The 17,966-nt window shown below is 46.5% G+C and overlaps 1 protein-coding gene and 1 long non-coding RNA gene across 10 annotated transcripts in view; one reads left to right on the forward strand and one right to left on the reverse strand.

The window, feature by feature from the left end:
• The window catches only part of ELK3 (ETS transcription factor ELK3), a 177,031-nt gene that overhangs the window by 151,825 nt on the left and 7,240 nt on the right, over positions 1–17,966 (forward strand). For 4 of the 8 annotated variants that reach the window (XM_086400800.1, XM_086400802.1, XM_086400804.1 and 1 more), the window contains exons 3-4: positions 7,488–8,267; positions 16,808–16,930. In XM_086400800.1, coding sequence (XP_086256926.1) covers positions 7,488–8,267; positions 16,808–16,930 — 903 coding nt within the window. Of the gene's footprint in view, positions 1–7,487; positions 8,268–16,807; positions 16,931–17,367; positions 17,443–17,966 lie in introns of all 8 variants that reach the window. The other 4 variants (XM_086400801.1, XM_086400805.1, XM_086400807.1 and 1 more) reach the window with 2 other exon arrangements.
• LOC147372252 (uncharacterized) lies at positions 595–4,893 on the reverse strand. 2 transcript variants are annotated; one of them, XR_015163943.1, is made up of 3 exons: positions 4,360–4,893; positions 2,266–2,468; positions 595–1,360 (listed from the first exon to the last, which is right to left on the reverse strand). It is a non-coding gene; the product is annotated as an uncharacterized LOC147372252 (long non-coding RNA). The 2 variants fall into 2 exon arrangements; XR_015163944.1 differs by lacking the exon at positions 4,360–4,893 and adding an exon at positions 3,255–3,604.

Raw genomic sequence — 17,966 nt, forward strand, 5'->3', positions numbered from 1 at the left:
CGCATGACTCTTATGTCAGAATTGGGGTGCCAAGCCAGAGCCCACACACGCAGCAGGTATTTGCTGGGGACTTAGATAAGGAGAATTACAGTTTAGTAAGCTCTTAACAGGGTGGCTCAGTGGTAAAGAATCCGCCTGCAGTGCAGGAGACTCAGGTTCAATCCCTGGTCTGGGAAGATCCCCTGGGGAAGGAAATGGCAACCCACTCTAGTATTCTTGCCCGGGAACTCCCATGTACAGAGGAGCCTGGCAGGCTACAATCCATGGATCACAGAGTCAGACATGACTTAGCGACTAAACAGCAAACTCTCACTGAAGGTATGAAGTTGTGGGGCCTTGCATATAGCTCCCAGTGTCTGTCTGGGAGTTTTCCAATAAAAAATGCCAGCAAAAAGCACATGCCAATACATATATGCAATGCTTCATATGGAGCTTTAACCAGCCTGGGGATTAGCTACAGAAAATTGTGTCTGTCATGGGGTTCCTGTCATTCGGCTTCCTGCCTGGGTTTGTTCTATCCACAGTGAGAGTCATTCATTCAATAAATGTGTAATGAACTTAATATTATCCTTCATAACATCAAAATGAAGAAGGTAAACTTCCACAAACATCTCTTTATTACCCTGTAATTTTTTAAAAAATTATGGAACTTAATAAACATACGTCTGAGTTCTCCACTCTAGGGGATTATTTACACAAATTCCTTCTTCTTCAGTGGGAGGAGCAGGCAGAGTTGGGCATGAGGGTACATATTTGAACACACCCATGGACACACCTATTTGTGTAAGTAAGCCTGGAACCTGTCAGGGCAGCAGGCAGTGCTGAGGGAAGTGGAAATGGGACTTACTCTCTCAGCATCATCCATGTTGTTAGGGTGAAGTAACCTAGGGAGGCTCTCACAGGACCAGGGGTGGCTGGTGCTTCTGGAAGGATTTCTTTGCACAAGGCGACCATGGTGCTGACCCAGATGGACTGCTTGCCCTGTAGGCTCCTACAGTCTTAAAAACACCCACTGGGCAGTGGCGATGAAGGGAGTGGTTTGGAGACCTGAGCTTCTACTTCTGCTGGAACTGCCTCTTGGGGTGTACTGGATGAATGTCGCTTTTCCCCTTTGCTGAAGCTGGTCCCGTCCTTGCCGCCTGTAACCTCACACAGAATGTCAGGTCAGGAGTCCTCCTTGGTTGTGAATGCATATTTGATGGGAAGTTACAAGTGGAGGCTGGTCCCCTACACGTGGAGGGAAGCAGATGTGTGCAACTGTTGCTCTGAAACCGCGCTTGGGAGAGTCACTCAGCCCCGCTGGACACAGACAGCGTTTGTCAGGTTACCAGGCAACCGTCAGCAACAAATACTTGTGAGCCTGGGAGGAAGGGGTGGAAAAAACAGACTTCTAAATATTCTCATCACTTTTCATAATAAGAGCCCATACCCAAGTGCTCTCATGTTCTGGGCTGTGTCAGTTAGCCCAAGTCTTATGTCACCTTCTGTTCTGACCAGGGGCTCTGGGGTCTGATCCCCAAGTACGTGCTTGTGATTGGGGATGATTTATAGTCTCTGAGCCTCAGTTTGCCCATCGCTAAAATGGGAGTAATAACAGTTCCACTTTTTCAGAGGATTCAAGGACTTGAGGGTGGTCAAGTTCTTAGTACACAGCCTGACACCTAATAGTCAGCAAATACTATCTAGTGTTATTTTCCTATACTGTGTGTTTTCTCAGCAAGCCCCTCCCAGGCTATACTCATGCAAGGAAACTTTGCTTTGGAGACTTACAGAAAGATCTTCAGACGCACATGCCACTGACACCATCCTGGGGTCTGTGCTGAAGTCACGTTACAAAGGGGCTGTCAGTTCACCTGCCAGGCATGCACCTTCTCCCAGTCTGCCCACCCACCTGGATCACTGGCCTTGAACATCTTGGTCGGGGGCTTTCCTTACAGGTTCTCCTGTTAGCAGACATCTCCAGCGTGGAGTTGGGTTCCTAAACAGCTGGCCTGCAGGCTCTGCCTTCCTTCACACATCCCACCCTCCCCTCTTTCTGCCTCGGTCCCTTTCAAGCCTTCTATCCTTGCAGAGGTTTCAAATTGTCCAGGTAGCGAGATCGAATCCATCTTTCCTGTTAGTTTCTAGAGAAGCAAGACCCAGCCTGGTTCTTTCCAGAAACTGTTTCTTTCTCCTTTGGTCAGCTCCTTTTATCATCTCCATATCCCTGTCCCCGTGTCGCCTTTCCCTAAAAAGCCCTCTCGGTGTCCAGCTGGTTTTCCTCACCAAGGCAGCAGCTACTGAAGGGCTCTGACTGCTTCAGCTGAGTTCAGTGGCCTGTGCAGTATCTCTGTCTTTCTGTTCAGAGTGGGGTTTAGCAGGTCATGGCAGCTGCCATCCAGCCATCAAACGTTCCCACCATCTTCCCTTTAGGCATGCCAAAATTCTTCAAATTCCTTATGTTCTGGATGGACCTCGAGGGCATCATGCTAAGTGAAATAAGTCAGAGAAAGACAAATACTGAATGATCTCACTTATATGTGGAATCCACAAAAGCTGAACTCAAAAGCACAGAGTAGCTTGATGGTTACCAGGGGGCTGGGGTGGGGAACCAGGTAGATGCGGGTCATCGGGTACCAATTTCTAGCAGTGAGATGAGTAAATCTGGGGGACCTAATGTAGAGCGTGCTGACTAGAGTTAACAGTACTGTAATGTATAATGACAGTTGCTGAGAGATCTTAAATCTGCTGACGACAAAATGGTCATTATGTGGGTGAAGGATGTATCAACTAACCTTATAGTGGTAAATGTTTTGTGATATATACATGTGTGTGTGTGTGTGTGTGTATCAAATCATCGCATTATACACCTTAAATTTACACAACGTTCTACGTCAGTTATATCTCAGTCAAGCTGGGGGGAAAAGATTCATGTTTTTTTTTTTTTAAAAACAGTTTTATTGAAGTATTAGTCACATACTATCTAATTCACCTGTTTAAGGCATATCAGTCATGCCTTTGAGCCTATGTACAGAGTTGTACATCCATCACCATGATCAACTTTAGAACATTTTCACTACCCACCATCCCCCGCAAATACCTGATTTTTTAACTAGCACCCCTAAGTGCCTCCATCCCACCTAGTCACCCCTTAGGAGATGACTCATCTATTTCTATCTCTATAGATTTGCCTATTCTGGACATTTTATATAAATAGATCCCATCGTGAAATATGTGGCCTTTGAATCTGGCTTCTTTCACTTAGCAGAACTCACTTGAATGCATCCATGTTGTAGCGTGTGACAGCGCTTCACTCCTTTTCATGGATGGATGACACTCTATCTTATGGCTGCTGCTGCTGCTGCTAAGTCGCTTCAGTTGAGTCCGACTCTGCGATCCCATAGACGGCAGCCCACCAGGCTGCCCCGTCCCTGGGATTCTCCAGGCAAGAACACTGGAGTGGGTTGCCATTTCCTTCTCCAATGCATGAAAGTGAAAAGTGAAAGTGAAGTCGCTCAGTCGTGTCCGACTCTTAGCGACCCCATGGACTGCAGCCCACCAGGCTCCTCCGTCCATGGGATTTTCCAGGCAAGAGTACTGGAGTGGGGTGCCACTGCCTTCTCCGATCTTATGACTAGCCACTATTTTATTTCTCAGTTAACCATCATGTGGATTGTTCCTTACTCCTTGAGTTCTTTTTTTGTTTAATTAAAAACACTTTTTTGGCTGTGCTGGGGCTTTGCTGCTGCACACAGGCTTCCTCTAGTTGCGGTGGGTGGGGGCTACTCTAGTTGCGGTGAGCAGGCCTCTCACTGTGGTGGCTTCCCTCATGGTGGTACACAGGCCCTAGAGGGAGGGCTCGGTGGTTGCTGCTCGTGGGCTCTAGACACACAGGCGCAGTAATTGTGGCCCATGGGCTTTGTTGCCCCACAACGTGTGGGATCTTCCCAGACTAGGGATCGAGCCTGTGTCTCCTGCATTAACAGGCGGATTCTTAACCACTGGACCACCAAGGAAGTCCCCTTACGTTCTTTTTAACACATCAAGGCCCAGCTCTCTCTCTGAGTTTGCCTTTCAATTTCCAACTACGTTTATCATTTTTGTCACAGCCCCCCATGACTTCTTGGTTTACTTGTGAGTGTAATCCCCATTCAGACATTATGTTCTGAACACCCATAATAAAATTAAAGGTTGGTTCTGTTAAAGAATTTATAAGACCTGCCAGAAGAAAGGATTCAGCCCATACAGTTTCTCTTTTCTTCTATGTAATTATCTAGGCTCTAATGATTCACTGAATTTAGATGAGTGTTCAACCTGGCCGAGAATAAAAGGAAGTTTTGCCCCAGGGAGAAAAATATTATGAGTGAGAAGCAAAAATACCTTAGAATTCTAGCAGAGGAACACACCAGGCAAGATGCTTTCTTTCCATATCTATGGGTCAGGTGGCACTAATGACACCCTTATTTAACCCTTTCCTGGTTGGGAACGGATTTCTCCTGGGTGAGTTGTATACCCAGGCCTGGTGTGTCACCTGCAGAGATGCTGCCCATTAGGCCCAGGGGCTTTAGGTTTATCAGATCTCTCTGAAGTTTCTGAAGGTGGTTTTCAGCTGTGCTAGTGTTAAGTGTGAGAAAGAGGTCAGATGGAATCAAAGGGAGCAGGCCAGGGTCCCAGGCACTGGAACTGCCCAGCTTTGAATCTCATGTACTCAGGTCTGAACTTCCTGTATGCTGGTGCTGAGCCAAGTTTCACCAGGATTTGCGTTATTGGGATTTCTGGTGCTGCTTGGGGACCTTATGTGTCCCTCCGTTAGAAGTCTGCCCTGAGGAATTCCTCAAAAATCTCAGTGGCTTGGTAATTATACCCATCCTTCTTACTGCTGGATAAATTCACTTCTGGGATTTGAGGATCCATCTAAGGAGGACAAAGGCAAGTTAGCAGGCTGTAATGTAACAAGAGGGGAGGCAAAAACATATTTGTACACCAAATAGATCACAAGAGAAACACCAGAATTTAATTAAATTTCCTCTCATATATTTGAAAGTTGCTAAGAGGATAGATCTTAAAAGTTCTCATCACATACAAAAAAATCTGTTGATTGATATGAACCAGACTTACTGTGGTGGTTGTTTGGCAATATATACAAATATTGACTCATTATGCTGTACACCTGAAACTAATGTTATATGACAATTTTATCTCATTAAAAAAAACTTTATATGAAATAATTTTAAACTGGCTCTTTCATTCTTTCCCTGAAACTTGGTGTGGAAATGGGAATAAGATTAGGTTTTAGCATTAGTAATCTTGTGGCTCCTTGCTTCCCATCTCTGAGCTCATGTCATAAGGAGGATATCTTCCAGCCTGCAAGTGGGTTCGTGTGAGATCATGTGGGATCACTTGTGCATAATACCCAGGACAGAGTAGGTGCTTAGTAGGAGCTACTTTTGGGTTTTCTTTTTCTTCTCACAGTTACCTACTTCACACATGGTGGGGTATGTGTGTCTGTCACTTCCTCCATTCACCCCTTCTCTCCCTCCTCTACTGTGTCCACAAGTCCATTCTCTGTGTCGGCATCTCCATTCTGTCCCTGCAAATAGGTTCATCAATACCATTTTCTAGATTCCATATATATGCATTAATATAGTAATTTTTCTCTTTCTGACTTACTTTACTCAGTATAACAGGCTTTAGATTCATCCATCTCATTAGAACTGACTCAAAGTCGTTCTTTTTCATGGCTGAGTAATATTTCTCTCTCTCTCTCTCTCTGTGTATTCTTTATCCATTTATCTGTCAATAGACATCTAGGTTGCTTCCATGTCCTAGCTATTGTAAATAGTGCTGCTATGAACATTGGGGTACATGTGTCTTTTAGAATTGTGGTTTTCACAGGTATATGCCCAGTAGTGGGGTTGCTGGGTCATATGGTAGTTTTATTCCTAGTTCCTATCAGTCACTAAGTCATGCCCAACTCTTTGCTATCCCATGGACTGCAGTATGCCAGGCTTCCCTGTCCTTCACTATCTCCTGGAGTTTGCTGAAACTCAAGTCCATTGAGTCGGTGATGCTATCTAACCATCACATCCTCTGCTGCCCCCTTCTCCTTTTGCCTTCAGTCTTTCCCAGCATCAGGGCCTTTTCCAGTGAGACAACTCTTCACATCAGGTGGCCAAAGAAGAGTCAACCCTGAATATTCATCAGCAAGACTAATGCTGAAGCTCCAATGCTTTGGCCACTGATCTCCATAGTGGCTGTTATCAATTTACATTTCTACCAACTGTGCAAGAGGAGCTACCTTTAAAGCTTTTCTCCCCAACATGATTTTTTTTCACCCTCCTTCATACCCAGCTTGTAGGAGGAACAGTTTATAAGGAAGTCCTTTTCCCATAGGATGGCACTGCCACTTCTCTGTGCTCGATGGAGACCATCCTTGTTTTTCTTGAGTATCTCCGCCAGCAAGCATCTGGTGTTTGCTAATGTTCCAATCTAATAAACCTCAAGAACAGTACAGCCTTTAAAACGAAGTCCATTCTCCCAAAGTGGGGCGACGGGTGGGGGGGCCGGAATTTGCAGAGATTATTGGTTTTCATTTACATCCTAATGTTTAAGGATGAGAGCCATAAACTGAAGAGCCAGAATTAGATAACATTAACTTAAAATACTGTGTGAATGTCCTAAACATCCAAGTAGACACTTTGTTTTTTTCCTCCAGCGGCTTTCTTGGCAGTAAATTAAAAAGGAAAAAAAAAAAATACATGATTTAAGAAAACATTGTGGTGTTTGGTGATAATAACTTGCATTTCTATAATGCTTTCCAGCTTATAGAAGGCTTTCCCATTATTATTTCTTTGAATTCTCACAAGCCCCAGAGGTCAGTAAAACAATACTGTATTATGGTTGGGGAAATGCTGCCTCCACCACTTACCTACCATGTGGCTATGTGGGGTATTTAAAGGCTCTAAGCTTATTTCCCTAAGTTTTAAAATGGGAGTTGAATAGTCCCTTCCTCTTAGCATTGCGGTACAAATTCTATGAGCCAATGCAGAAGCAATGCCAGTGACATAGTAAGTGCTTAACAAATGGCAAGAGTTTTATATTCTTAGGTATAATAATCACTTCACAGACGAGGAAACTCAAAATGACCATCAATTCGCTAAAGGTCACACCATTTGTAATTAGCAGACCCTGGAATGTGGCTCCGGAGAAGGCAATGGCACCCCACTCCAGTGCTCTTGCCTGGAAAATCCCATGGACGGAGGAGCCTGGTGGGCTGCCGTCTATGGGGTTGCACAGAGTTGGACACGACTGAAGCGACTTAGCAGCAGCAGGAATGCAGCTCAGATTCTTCCACTCTCACCCTCTGTCTCGTGCGCACTACGCCTTAGCTGAGATGTGTCATCAAGGCTGTTTTGATGCTCCCGCCTGCAAAATAACCCCAAGAATGACCCTCTTAGCCGGTTTCTCTGATGCACTCATCTTTTCCATGTCTGCTTTTGTGTTTGCAGAATATCATCAAGAAGGTGATCGGGCAGAAGTTTGTATACAAATTTGTCTCTTTCCCGGAGATACTGAAAATGGACCCTCACGCGGTGGAGATCAGCCGGGAGAGCCTCTTGCTGCAGGACAGCGAGTGCAAGGTGCCCCCTGAGGGCCGTGAGGCGCACAGACACGGCCTGTCTGCCCTCAAGAGTGCCAGCCGCAATGAGTACATCCACTCGGGCCTGTACTCATCCTTCACCATCAACTCCCTGCAGAACCCGCCCGAGCCCCTCAAGGCCATCAAGACAGAGAAGCTGGAGGAGCAGCTGGAAGACAGCCCCCCCGCGGAAGAAGTCAGGACTGTCATCAGGTTTGTGACCAACAAAACCGATAAGCACGTCAGCCGGCCCGTGGTGTCCCTGCCCTCCACGTCGGAGGCCTTCCTGGCCTCGTCCGTGTCCGCCAAGATCTCCTCCTTAATGTTGCCGAACGCCGCCAGCATCTCGTCCGCCTCGCCCTCCTCGTCTCGGTCCCCATCGCTGTCCCCCAACTCGCCCCTCCCTTCCGAACACAGGAGCCTCTTCCTGGAGGCTGCCTGCCATGACTCGGATTCCCTGGAGCCCTTGAACCTGTCGTCGGGCTCCAAGACCAGGTCTCCATCACTTCCCCCAAAGGCCAAAAAGCCCAAAGGCTTGGAAATCTCTGCGCCCCCACTGGTGCTTTCCGGCACCGACATCGGCTCCATCGCCCTCAACAGCCCGGCCCTCCCCTCGGGATCCCTCACCCCAGCCTTCTTCACTGCCCAGGTAAGAGCCGTAGAGTCCAGTCGTCCCGGCTGCACACAGACTCACTGGCTTAGGGAAAAGTGGGGGAGAGAGGCAACTTCTGTCTTCCCCTCAGAGGGTAATCCTTGGGCCCCTGCAGCAAGGTCACTGTGCACTGTACAGGGAAATCACACCCAGACAGAGGTGTACATAAGAGAAATTGGCTGTGGTGGGACACTTGATCGGGTTCTTTTAGGGACCTAGAGTGATGTAAGGTGGAATATGCACACGGGCCATCAAAGCAGGTCCAAACAGTGATTTCTGAGGGCAAGTTGAGCACTGACAGTGTTGGTCCCTCAGTCCTGTCCAACTCTTTGTGACCCCATGGACTGTAGCCCACCAGGCTCCTCTGTCCATGGAATTCTCCAGGCAAGAAGACTGGAGTGGGTAGCCATTCCCTTCTCCAGGGGATCTTCTTGGCCCAGGGATTGAATGTGGGTCTCTTACATTGAAAGTAGATTCTTCACCCTCTGAGCCATTACGCTTTTAAGTTGCTGAGCAGGCCAGTGACATTTCAGAAGGCACTTGGGTTTTATGAAAATTTTATGGCAGAATCCTCTTTGGAGGGCACTCATTTGTTTTCTGTTAATAAGAAAGTACATGCTAACCAATATGGCCATTGCAGTTATCAGTGGGGAGCTGGGCTGTCCTGTAGTCCCTAAAAAGCAATGCAGAGGCCACACCAAATGATGAGAAAGAGATGCTTTAGTAAAAACAGTGCTGTTCTGAGACAGCCCAGGTCCCTGGCACAGGGGAGGGAAGAGCAAACTCGGGGAGCAACAGAAGTCTTCAGTGTCATTAGCTCCACCACGAAGGCAGCCTCTTCCTCTAAATACACTATTCAGATGCTCACTCTCGTCCAGCTGGCAAAGGCAGGGCAGGTACTGGTAAACCTATTTCTGCTTCCCCTGGAAAACTGGATGCATTTCAGTGGCAGAGGTTAAGTTCATTGGCTTCAGGGTCACAGACGTGGATTCAGTTCCTGGCGGCACTGCTGGGTAGAAATGTGATTTGTGGGTACTTGCTCTCTGAGCCTGTTTCCACATCCGTGAGACGGATTGTGTGAGGATTAAATGGGATAATGGCCGTGGGAAGAGAGGTGGCTACAATTGGCGGGTTTCAGAATCATGTGACTTGGTGGCGCCAGGGTGGGGACGTGCTTGAAGCGGGTAGGAGCTCTCTGTCCCCGTCGCTGTGGGGTCCTCACTGTCACCACCATTAGTGGCAGCACAGTTGAGCGTCTCATGTGTCAGGCACTGTTGTAAACACCATCCACGCAGCATCTCAGTTATTTATCATTACAGGCCTGTGAAGGAGATAACTGTCAATGTCCAGTTTTTCCAGCAGAGGTAAAGGAGGCAGAGGTCCAGTAACTCACCCAAGGTCACCCAGCTAATAGGACTTAGAGGTGAAAACTTGCTCCAGAATCCACGCCCTTTAAGTAAAATGCTCTCTGTACACGTGCCAGGAAAATGCCTAGCCTTCTCTGATCATGAGATGTCCATGGAGTCTGCGGGCAGCTGAAAGCAGCTCTTGGTCCTTCTCCTCTCTGTAGCTTCTCTGGAGTGGTTGTCAGCGTGGCTTGTGAGCCTGTGGTGCCGAGCATGCTGCCACGGAGGGGCTGGCTGAGGGCTTGGTGACAGGTCAGCATGAGCACATGTGCTCTAAATGGGGCATTTCCTCAATCAGCACCACTGGCTGGGGACTAACGACCACTAAGTAAATGGCTCAGAAACAGCGGCCTCTGATGTGGCTCAGAGAAATGACCCGAGAAGCTGAGCTCTGAGTGGACAATCTGAGAATCTCCTGCCTGGCCTCCCCTGTGTTTCCAGCTGTGAGGTGTAGAGAGATCTAGAGCCAGGCCCAGGCCAGCTCTGATTTCAGCCTGTGCTTGCTTGGGGAGTTTGTTATCACCATCTCTGCACACATGCCAGCCCTGTAGCTGTGTCGGAGGAGAGTGGCTCAGGCTGGCCCTGTGGTTTTGGACCAGGACATGGGGAATGAAGGGAGGCTCCATGCACTGTGGCTGAGGACGTGTGTAGCTGGGCGTGGGTGTGGGTGACACCTTAGCGCTTTGTCACAGATACTCCACTTTCCCCTCTGGGGTGTGCTGTGTGCAGCGCTTACACCTGTGGGCACCTCCAGTCAGTCAGTCTTCATGGCTAGCTTTACAAGAGATAAGTGTGCTGTAATTACTTGATACCCTGAAAATGAAGTTCCCAAGAACTTGTATTTATTCCAAAAAAGATTTACATTTTATTTAGTCATGTATTCCACGAATAATCCCATCAGTTTCAGCAAGAAGCAGGAAGATGGGGTGGGATTAAGCACATCTTGGCATGCTTAGGGTCAGGTGGTTACAGTTCCCTCCCAGGACCTTATTAAACCACAGACCTCCTGTAGGCCCAAATTGAGATTCGAAATTTCAACCTACATGATGGGCATGAAAAAATCATCCACAGCCTGCCAGTTCCCCAGCATCACAGCCTCCACTCCTGAGAACACTTATGGTACAGCCCCTGGGACCTGTATTATGAGCCTTTGAGAAACCACAGTTACTAATGTAGACAGACATGATGATCACCCAGAGGCGCCCCCAGCATGGACTATGTGGAACTGAAAAAAATGAGAATACAAAAGCCAGCTGGGTGCCAAAGAGTAAGGCAGTTGGAGCTTGGCCACCGAGGTCATATCGATCTGTTGCTAGAAAAGCCAGAATGTCTCTCGGATGCCATGAGTTACCAGAAACTGAGATGGGAGGTGGGGGAGGAGCTGGGATGTGAGACCCTCCTAGCTCCCAGCCAGATATCATGGAAACCTGAATGGTGCCAACTGGAACTTCTCATTTTCCACCTCATCTGTACCTGGGTGTCATCTGGCCCTCCTTTCATTTGCCTCTCCTGTCTAGTCTCTCCCTCCCCCTCTCACCTATGTAGTTAGTTCAGATGAGTGGCTCATCACTTGTCCCTTTCTTTATGCTAAGACCTCTGTTCATCTCCCATGTGATGTCTAAGATGTTGAACTCAGATATGTGCGGGCACCAGGGCATGAACTCATACCATCAGAGTCTGAGCATGCATGCCCCGGGCTGTTTTATTAGCAGTGGCTGTGGATTACCACTAATTGAGTAGAGACAGCTTGATGAGGACTGAAATGCTAAAAGCTCCTTTCTGTATGTACTGATGGATATACAACCTTGAACCCAAATCACAAAGTGGGAATTGGGAGTAAGATGGATGTGTGTGGTGAGTGTAGACTGTGTCCTGGCTCGGCTTTGGGTGGTTTCTCAATTTACTGTCTCTTTTGCCATGATCACAAAAGGAAAAATGTTTTTTCCTTCCCACTACTTCATCCCACTCTGTAACACTGCCCTAGCCCAGCCTGTAGCTTCCTCCATCCTGGTCTTGCAGGAGAAGGATGTCCTTTAGAAACTTGGCAGTGGAGGATGTTACTGAAAGACTTTTGCGTGACTTGACTCTCCAGCTGGAAGTTCCTGCTTTTCCCCCAGCTCTGGGTGCCTAGGATGAACCAACCGTGATAGCTTCTCCCTCTCTTTCCACCCTGGAACACGTTTTTTTCTGTAGATCTTTCACAGATTGCTGACTCCTCCCCTGTTTTGACTTTGTTTTTTCATCTCTTACCATAGCTACACTGCACCAGTAGGGTAGCCTCTTCATCCTCTTTTCCTTCATTTCAGCATATTCAGCGCTACAGAAACTTCTGTTTGTGACTCTACTTCTTTTTGAAAGTTGCTGAATACATGTTTTTATTTGAATTCATACAACTCTAGGAGTTTCCAGGGGTTCACTGTCACCTTTTGAGGATTTTTTTCTTTTTAACCACAAAATGGCAGTGTCATGGACTTCCTTGGCATCCATGGGAGATTAAGGTTAGAGATGTTTGTTGCTACAACTTGCCCAACCATTAGCTAGGCTCCTGGAGATAGAGAAGTGAGCAAGAAACAGTTCCTGCTCCCATAAACTTACAGGCTGACTGGCCAATAGGTAACGAAAGAGAACAATTAGTAACTTAGGGTGGTGTGAAATTATAGAGGGCCCAGAGAACTTGTTGAGGAATTCAGAGGCCAGAAGTCCCATGAGTATGAGTTTCATGGGAGGAAGGAATTTGTTTTTATGGGAAAGTAGGAGCTGCTGAAGGTGTAAGTCAGGGAAACAAAGATTCTTATTAGAATCTATTGACCAGTAATAATTGAGCATTGTTTGCACATCATAGGAAGGGCAAGTGCCTACTTTCATGACCTTCTGTTGTTGGATATAGCTATGACAAGGTGTACACATGCATGACAGCACAGTGCAGAGAAGGACCTTAGGAACAGGAGGAAGAACACGTAGTTCAATTCAGTGAACACAAACTGAGCACCTGTCATGTGTCATGGGCTTAGCTTGGAGCTGGGGATGCAAACATGAATTAGGCAGCCCTTGTGAACTGGGAGGAAGCTTGTAACTTACTTTTAGGTTGGTTAAATATAGTATCCTGGACACAGTACATACACATGTATGTACATACACAGTACATACACATGTAAAAGGAATACTAAGGAAGAGGGTATTCACTTTGCTGGGGGTGGGGATGTTGCAAAGGCTTTGTGGTCATAAAAATGTGCAACAGCTTTGTGCATTAGGGCAGTAGTTCAGTAAGGGGGGGATACATTCCAAAGGTAAAGGAGGTGGTGGGAGGAGGAGCCTGAGTGACATGGTGAGAACTGTGTTTTAGAAACCATTCTGAAGACATGGGCAAGGGAGGGGTGAGGCTGGAAGCAGTTAGATGACTGTAAAATCCCAGGTGAAAAGACAGTGAGGACCTGTGGCTGTGACAGTGGCATGAGGCCAAAGGAGATGGATCTGACAGACACACGTGATGGGTGTGGAGGTTTTAGGGGTGAGCAGAGGTTGAGTATGGATTTCATGGGAAGAAAGAAACTCATGGGGAACGGTTCCAAGTCCAATCTGGGCCATGTGGAGTTTGAGGACATTTGGGAAGAAACACCCAGCTGCAGTTGGAGCTAAGGAGAGTCTGAGGTGGTTACAGGATGGTTAAAAACCATAGAAATAGATGAGATCCTTTGTGGAGTGGCACTAGCCCAGGGGACCATGGGCTGAGGGGTCATGGAGGTTTTGGAATGATTGCTGAAGAACTACTAGATTGGAATTGTGTGGTAGTCAGGACCCCTGGAGCAGAGTAGGGGCAGGGATTCACATTCTAGGTTGCTATGGGTCTACCTAGAATTTTGGCCAAGGGAAGTTGAATTTTTTTTTTCTTTTGGCTGCATGGCATGCAGGATCTTAGTTCCCCGACCAGGGATTGAACTTTACCCCCTTTAGTGGAAGTGCAGTCATAACCAATGGACCGCCAGGGAAGTCCTAGGTTGAACTGTTCTCCTCCCTAAAATTGTGAACGGTGTCTTAAGGTGATTGATTCGGTGGTGGTGCTCAGAATAGACTGGAAGGGAGACACAGAGACAGCTGGACTGGTTTAGGTGGCAGTTGCCAAATGGCATCTAAGTTGACGGGGCTTGGATGCTGCAAGACTGGAAATGTGGGGATAAACAGGAGAGTCAGTTCAAGGAAGGATCTCCAGGCCATGCCCAGAGGTTGTGGCGAGGAGACGGGGGAAGGCATCTGCATCTCCGTGCCTGGGATGCTGGGTTGTAGATGGGCTGAGTACAAGGGCAATGTCTTATTGTTTCTCTGGCACCTGATACATACTATATACTCCATCAGTATTTGCTGAGTGGGTAGATATATGGTGGTACTGTTGATAGAAACGGAGTCATAAACACTGGACTGGGCAAGGTGGTGAGTTCGTGCCATCTGGCTGAGGGGAAAACAGAAGTCTCTTTCCAGGAGGCGGAATCTTGGTGCTCAGAGGGCACTTGGAAGGGGCCTGTCTGGACATTAGCTCACTCAGTTTAGCTCCGATGTGTGGGCTTTCTAGAAGACTCAGTATTCAATGAAGAACCGAGTGGGGAAGATGACATGAGGTCAAACAGGAGGGTGTTTCCCTTTGAAAATGAACACCCGTGGCCCTTGGGTCCAGGAGCATCTCCTTTCCTGCAGATGACAGGGTCAGGAAGTTCCTGTCTGCCACTCAGAAGACCCCATTTGCTAAGACATTCTTTAGGGAAGGAAGAGGAAGCACGCATTTTGCTGGTAGCTTCTTTCTTTAGCCTCTGTCTAGGGCTCAAGGAGCTTCTAGAGACAGGCTCTGAAAGCTCCCACGGTGAGAGAGAACTCACGCCAGGCTTTATAGAAATTTTCCCTAAAAGAGTAACCAAAATTTTCCCCTACGGCCATAGAATCTTCAGCCAGAACAGGGATGGGAGGGAGAGGAGTGAATGAAGTCATTTTACGGTATTTATTTGCATATATTATAGAAGACATTTCAAATATATTAAATAGGAGAAACAGAAGGTTACTATATTCTGAGTACATCCTGTATCCCTTAGAAACAAATGTGCAACCATCTCCAATCCAGACATGGGTATGACATTTAGACTACGAAAATATATTCTATACCTCATATTGCTCAGAAGGTTAAAAAGGAGTGGATGTCTATTTATGGCTGTGGATGAGAGAGAGAGCTGTTTTGTAGTTTAAAGGATTCACCGTCTCTTTAGAGCTGTGACTTTCATTGGTAGGTAAAGCTTAGGAGGCCCTGAACACGTTGGTTAAATGTTAATGTGGCATACTGTGGTTGGAACCTGGCTTGAGTGACATGCAAATGTTAGTTCTCAGATCAGATGAGCTACAGACCTGACACTCACACAACTGAGAGGAACCCTAAGGTACTGGCTGCCTGGGCTGGTCTGTCTGTTTCAGTTCTTTATACAGTTGAGGATTTCTCCCATGGCTGGGTTTTAATACAGTTAGTCAAATACACTTAATTACTGATAGCAGTCTTGGAACATTTATTGAGCATTTCTAATCTGCCAGCTTTACACAGATCATTTACTCTTCCTGATGATCCCGTAATGTAAGACATGTAGGCATTTTTCTGTTTTATAGATTAGGAAACCAGGCAGAGAGGGGTTGTTACCTAACTCATAAGTAGTTGTTCTGAGGCTGGAACCCTAGTAGAGCCCATGCAGAACTGCCAAGTCTGAACCGTTAGGCCAGATGGCCTGGCCTGTTTATGAAACTGCCTTGGGTTAGAACAAATGGGACATTTACCCAAAACATGTATTTTGGGTAACCTCGTAGGTCATTTAATATGTAGGAAATGCTGTGGAACCAAAACTCAAATTATTTGAGTCTTTTCAGCAGCTCCATTTTGAGAACCTTTGGATGTTTATCTCCTTTCTGCAGAACAGAACAGACCTTTCCATTTAGGTTTAAGCCAAATGTTCTGGATAATTAACAAAGCTGCTGAGGCCAATTCTAGGGGGAAAAAAAAAACACTTTCGCATGCAGCATGATGTAATCTGAAATGCTGGTGCCCTCACTGCCCTTCTTACACAGAGCACCTTATTGACATCATGAAACTACAGAGGGGCTCCTCCTAGTCCCTAATATGCACAGCCACCTGGACAAGGAGCTTGTCTCTGCTGAGAATAAAAACCAGGCAGGCTTACGGTGGTGGTGGGTTGTTCCTTCTGCACTCTAGCTGGCTTGAAGACCAGGACTCTTGCTGCGAGTATGCAAGCAAATGCCATCCTTGGCACTCTCCCAGGAAACCCAGCATTTTGGCTTTAAATTCTATCTGACAAGAACGGATTTTGTTTCCCTCTGAGCCATTCCTGGGGAGATGAATTCTCATCAGCCCCATATCCAGAGTGAAATCTGGTAAACTCAGTTCAGAGCTTTTCATGAAGCTGCTACAGGGTATTTTAGCAGCAGATCCTAAAGTATTCAAAGGGTTGTTGATAGGGAAAGTGAAGCTTGGGAGGCCCTTTAAAAATGTGTGCCTGTAGCCCAAGTAATGGATGTCCACTGTAGAAAAATTAATATAGAGAAGGAAAAATAAAGCCCTCTCATGGGATCCCATTTGCTTGTATATTGTTGTGTTCATGTGTGCTCAGTCATGTTTTGACTCTTTGTGATTCCATGGACTGTAGCCCGCCAGGCTCCTCTGTCCATGGAATTCTGCAGGCAAGAATACTGGAGTGGGTTGCCATTTCCTCCTCCAGGAGATCTTCCCGACCCAGGGATCAAATCTGCTTTTCCTGTGTCTCCTACATTGGCAGGTGGAGTATTTACTACTAGTGCCACCATTCTTGTTTAATGTGTGAGGGGGAGCAAACTGAAAAAAGCAGCTTGACAAAAGTTGTTACAAACTTGAGTTTTCTACTAGAATGGTTATGGAAGGTAACTTTTCCATTCTTTATAATACAAATTGCTCAATTAGCACTGAAGGAAATTAAACTGCACAGCCCCGCAGAAATAACGTCGTCAGATTTTCCTAAAATGATGAGGTTGGTTTGTGGCTGGTGCCCGGAGCACACTGTTGACCACAGTGGGAACCGGCGATACAGGTATCAATCCTGTGTGTGCTTTCTTTCCCAGACACCAAATGGACTGCTTCTGACCCCGAGTCCACTGCTGTCCAGCATACATTTCTGGAGCAGCCTTAGTCCAGTTGCTCCACTGAGTCCTGCCCGGCTGCAAGGGCCAAGCACGCTGTTTCAGGTGAGCATTTAGAAATGAACTTGTACATGTGCAATTTCTAAGGGATGTGTTTCCTTGATAAATCCTGCAAGGTAACATTTTCTCTAAATGTAGGGCAGAACTCACTGTTAAGTTTCCAAAAGGAATTCATGTTAACGTGGCTGCAAAAGGCACCTTCAGAGGCAGGTACTTTCATTGAGGTGGCGTGCACATGTCAGCTATCCATAAGTGGAACAATAAGTTCTCCAATTGTTCATTTTCACTAACTATGAAAACTAGAAATTTATAAGGAAAAAATTTTTAATTGTATTTTATAAATCTCCTAAGACTTTAACATACTAACCTATTAATAAACACACAAAATAAAGATAAAAATCGTGAACTCTACACTGTAATAATAGCAAAGTTACCTGCATAATTCTATGAGTCAGAATCAAGTTTTCCTTGTTCTATAATAGAAAAAAGAAGCATCCAGGGATCTGATTAAAAGTGAAAAGTCTCAGCTGTTCGTCTTGTAAAGCTCCCTGTACTAGGTAAGCGCATTCATTAGTCATCTCCATACTAGAAACCTGCAGTAGCATCACTTGCTATCATGTGGAAATTGGTATTTCCTCTTGGAGACCCAAAGATTATGACTCACAGACCAAGATGTTACTGTCTGAACATGTGAGTGTAGAAAGGGTCCCAGGGGCAGGAATGAGGCAAAAGTGGATCAAGTGCACACACCTGTTCCTGATTCTGACCTTGTCTGTCTCATTCACCTTGCCTCTCACCTCTGCCCCTCAGCCTGGCTGACCTCAGGCTGTTGTTCTTTGGTTCTCATTGCACCTAGCACTAACCTCTTTGTCCTGCCTGTTCATCTGACAGTCTCCCCACTAAACACTGGGCCCTCAAGAAGCCAGAACTGCATCTTGCTTGCTGTGGTGTGTGCCTGGCATCTAGCATGCTGCTTGGTACACAACATGTTCAGCGATTACCACTGACTGACTAAAGGAAGGGATGCCTCAGAATTCACCAAGAGAAGAGATGTCTGAGAAAGTGTTAATAAGATCATGTC

The sequence above is a fragment of the Bos grunniens genome, chromosome 5 (genome assembly GCF_055505025.1).
Source record: "Bos grunniens cultivar Pamir isolate PY7600 chromosome 5, Bosgru_T2T1.0, whole genome shotgun sequence".
In the NCBI taxonomy this organism is placed as follows: domain Eukaryota; kingdom Metazoa; phylum Chordata; class Mammalia; order Artiodactyla; family Bovidae; genus Bos; species Bos grunniens.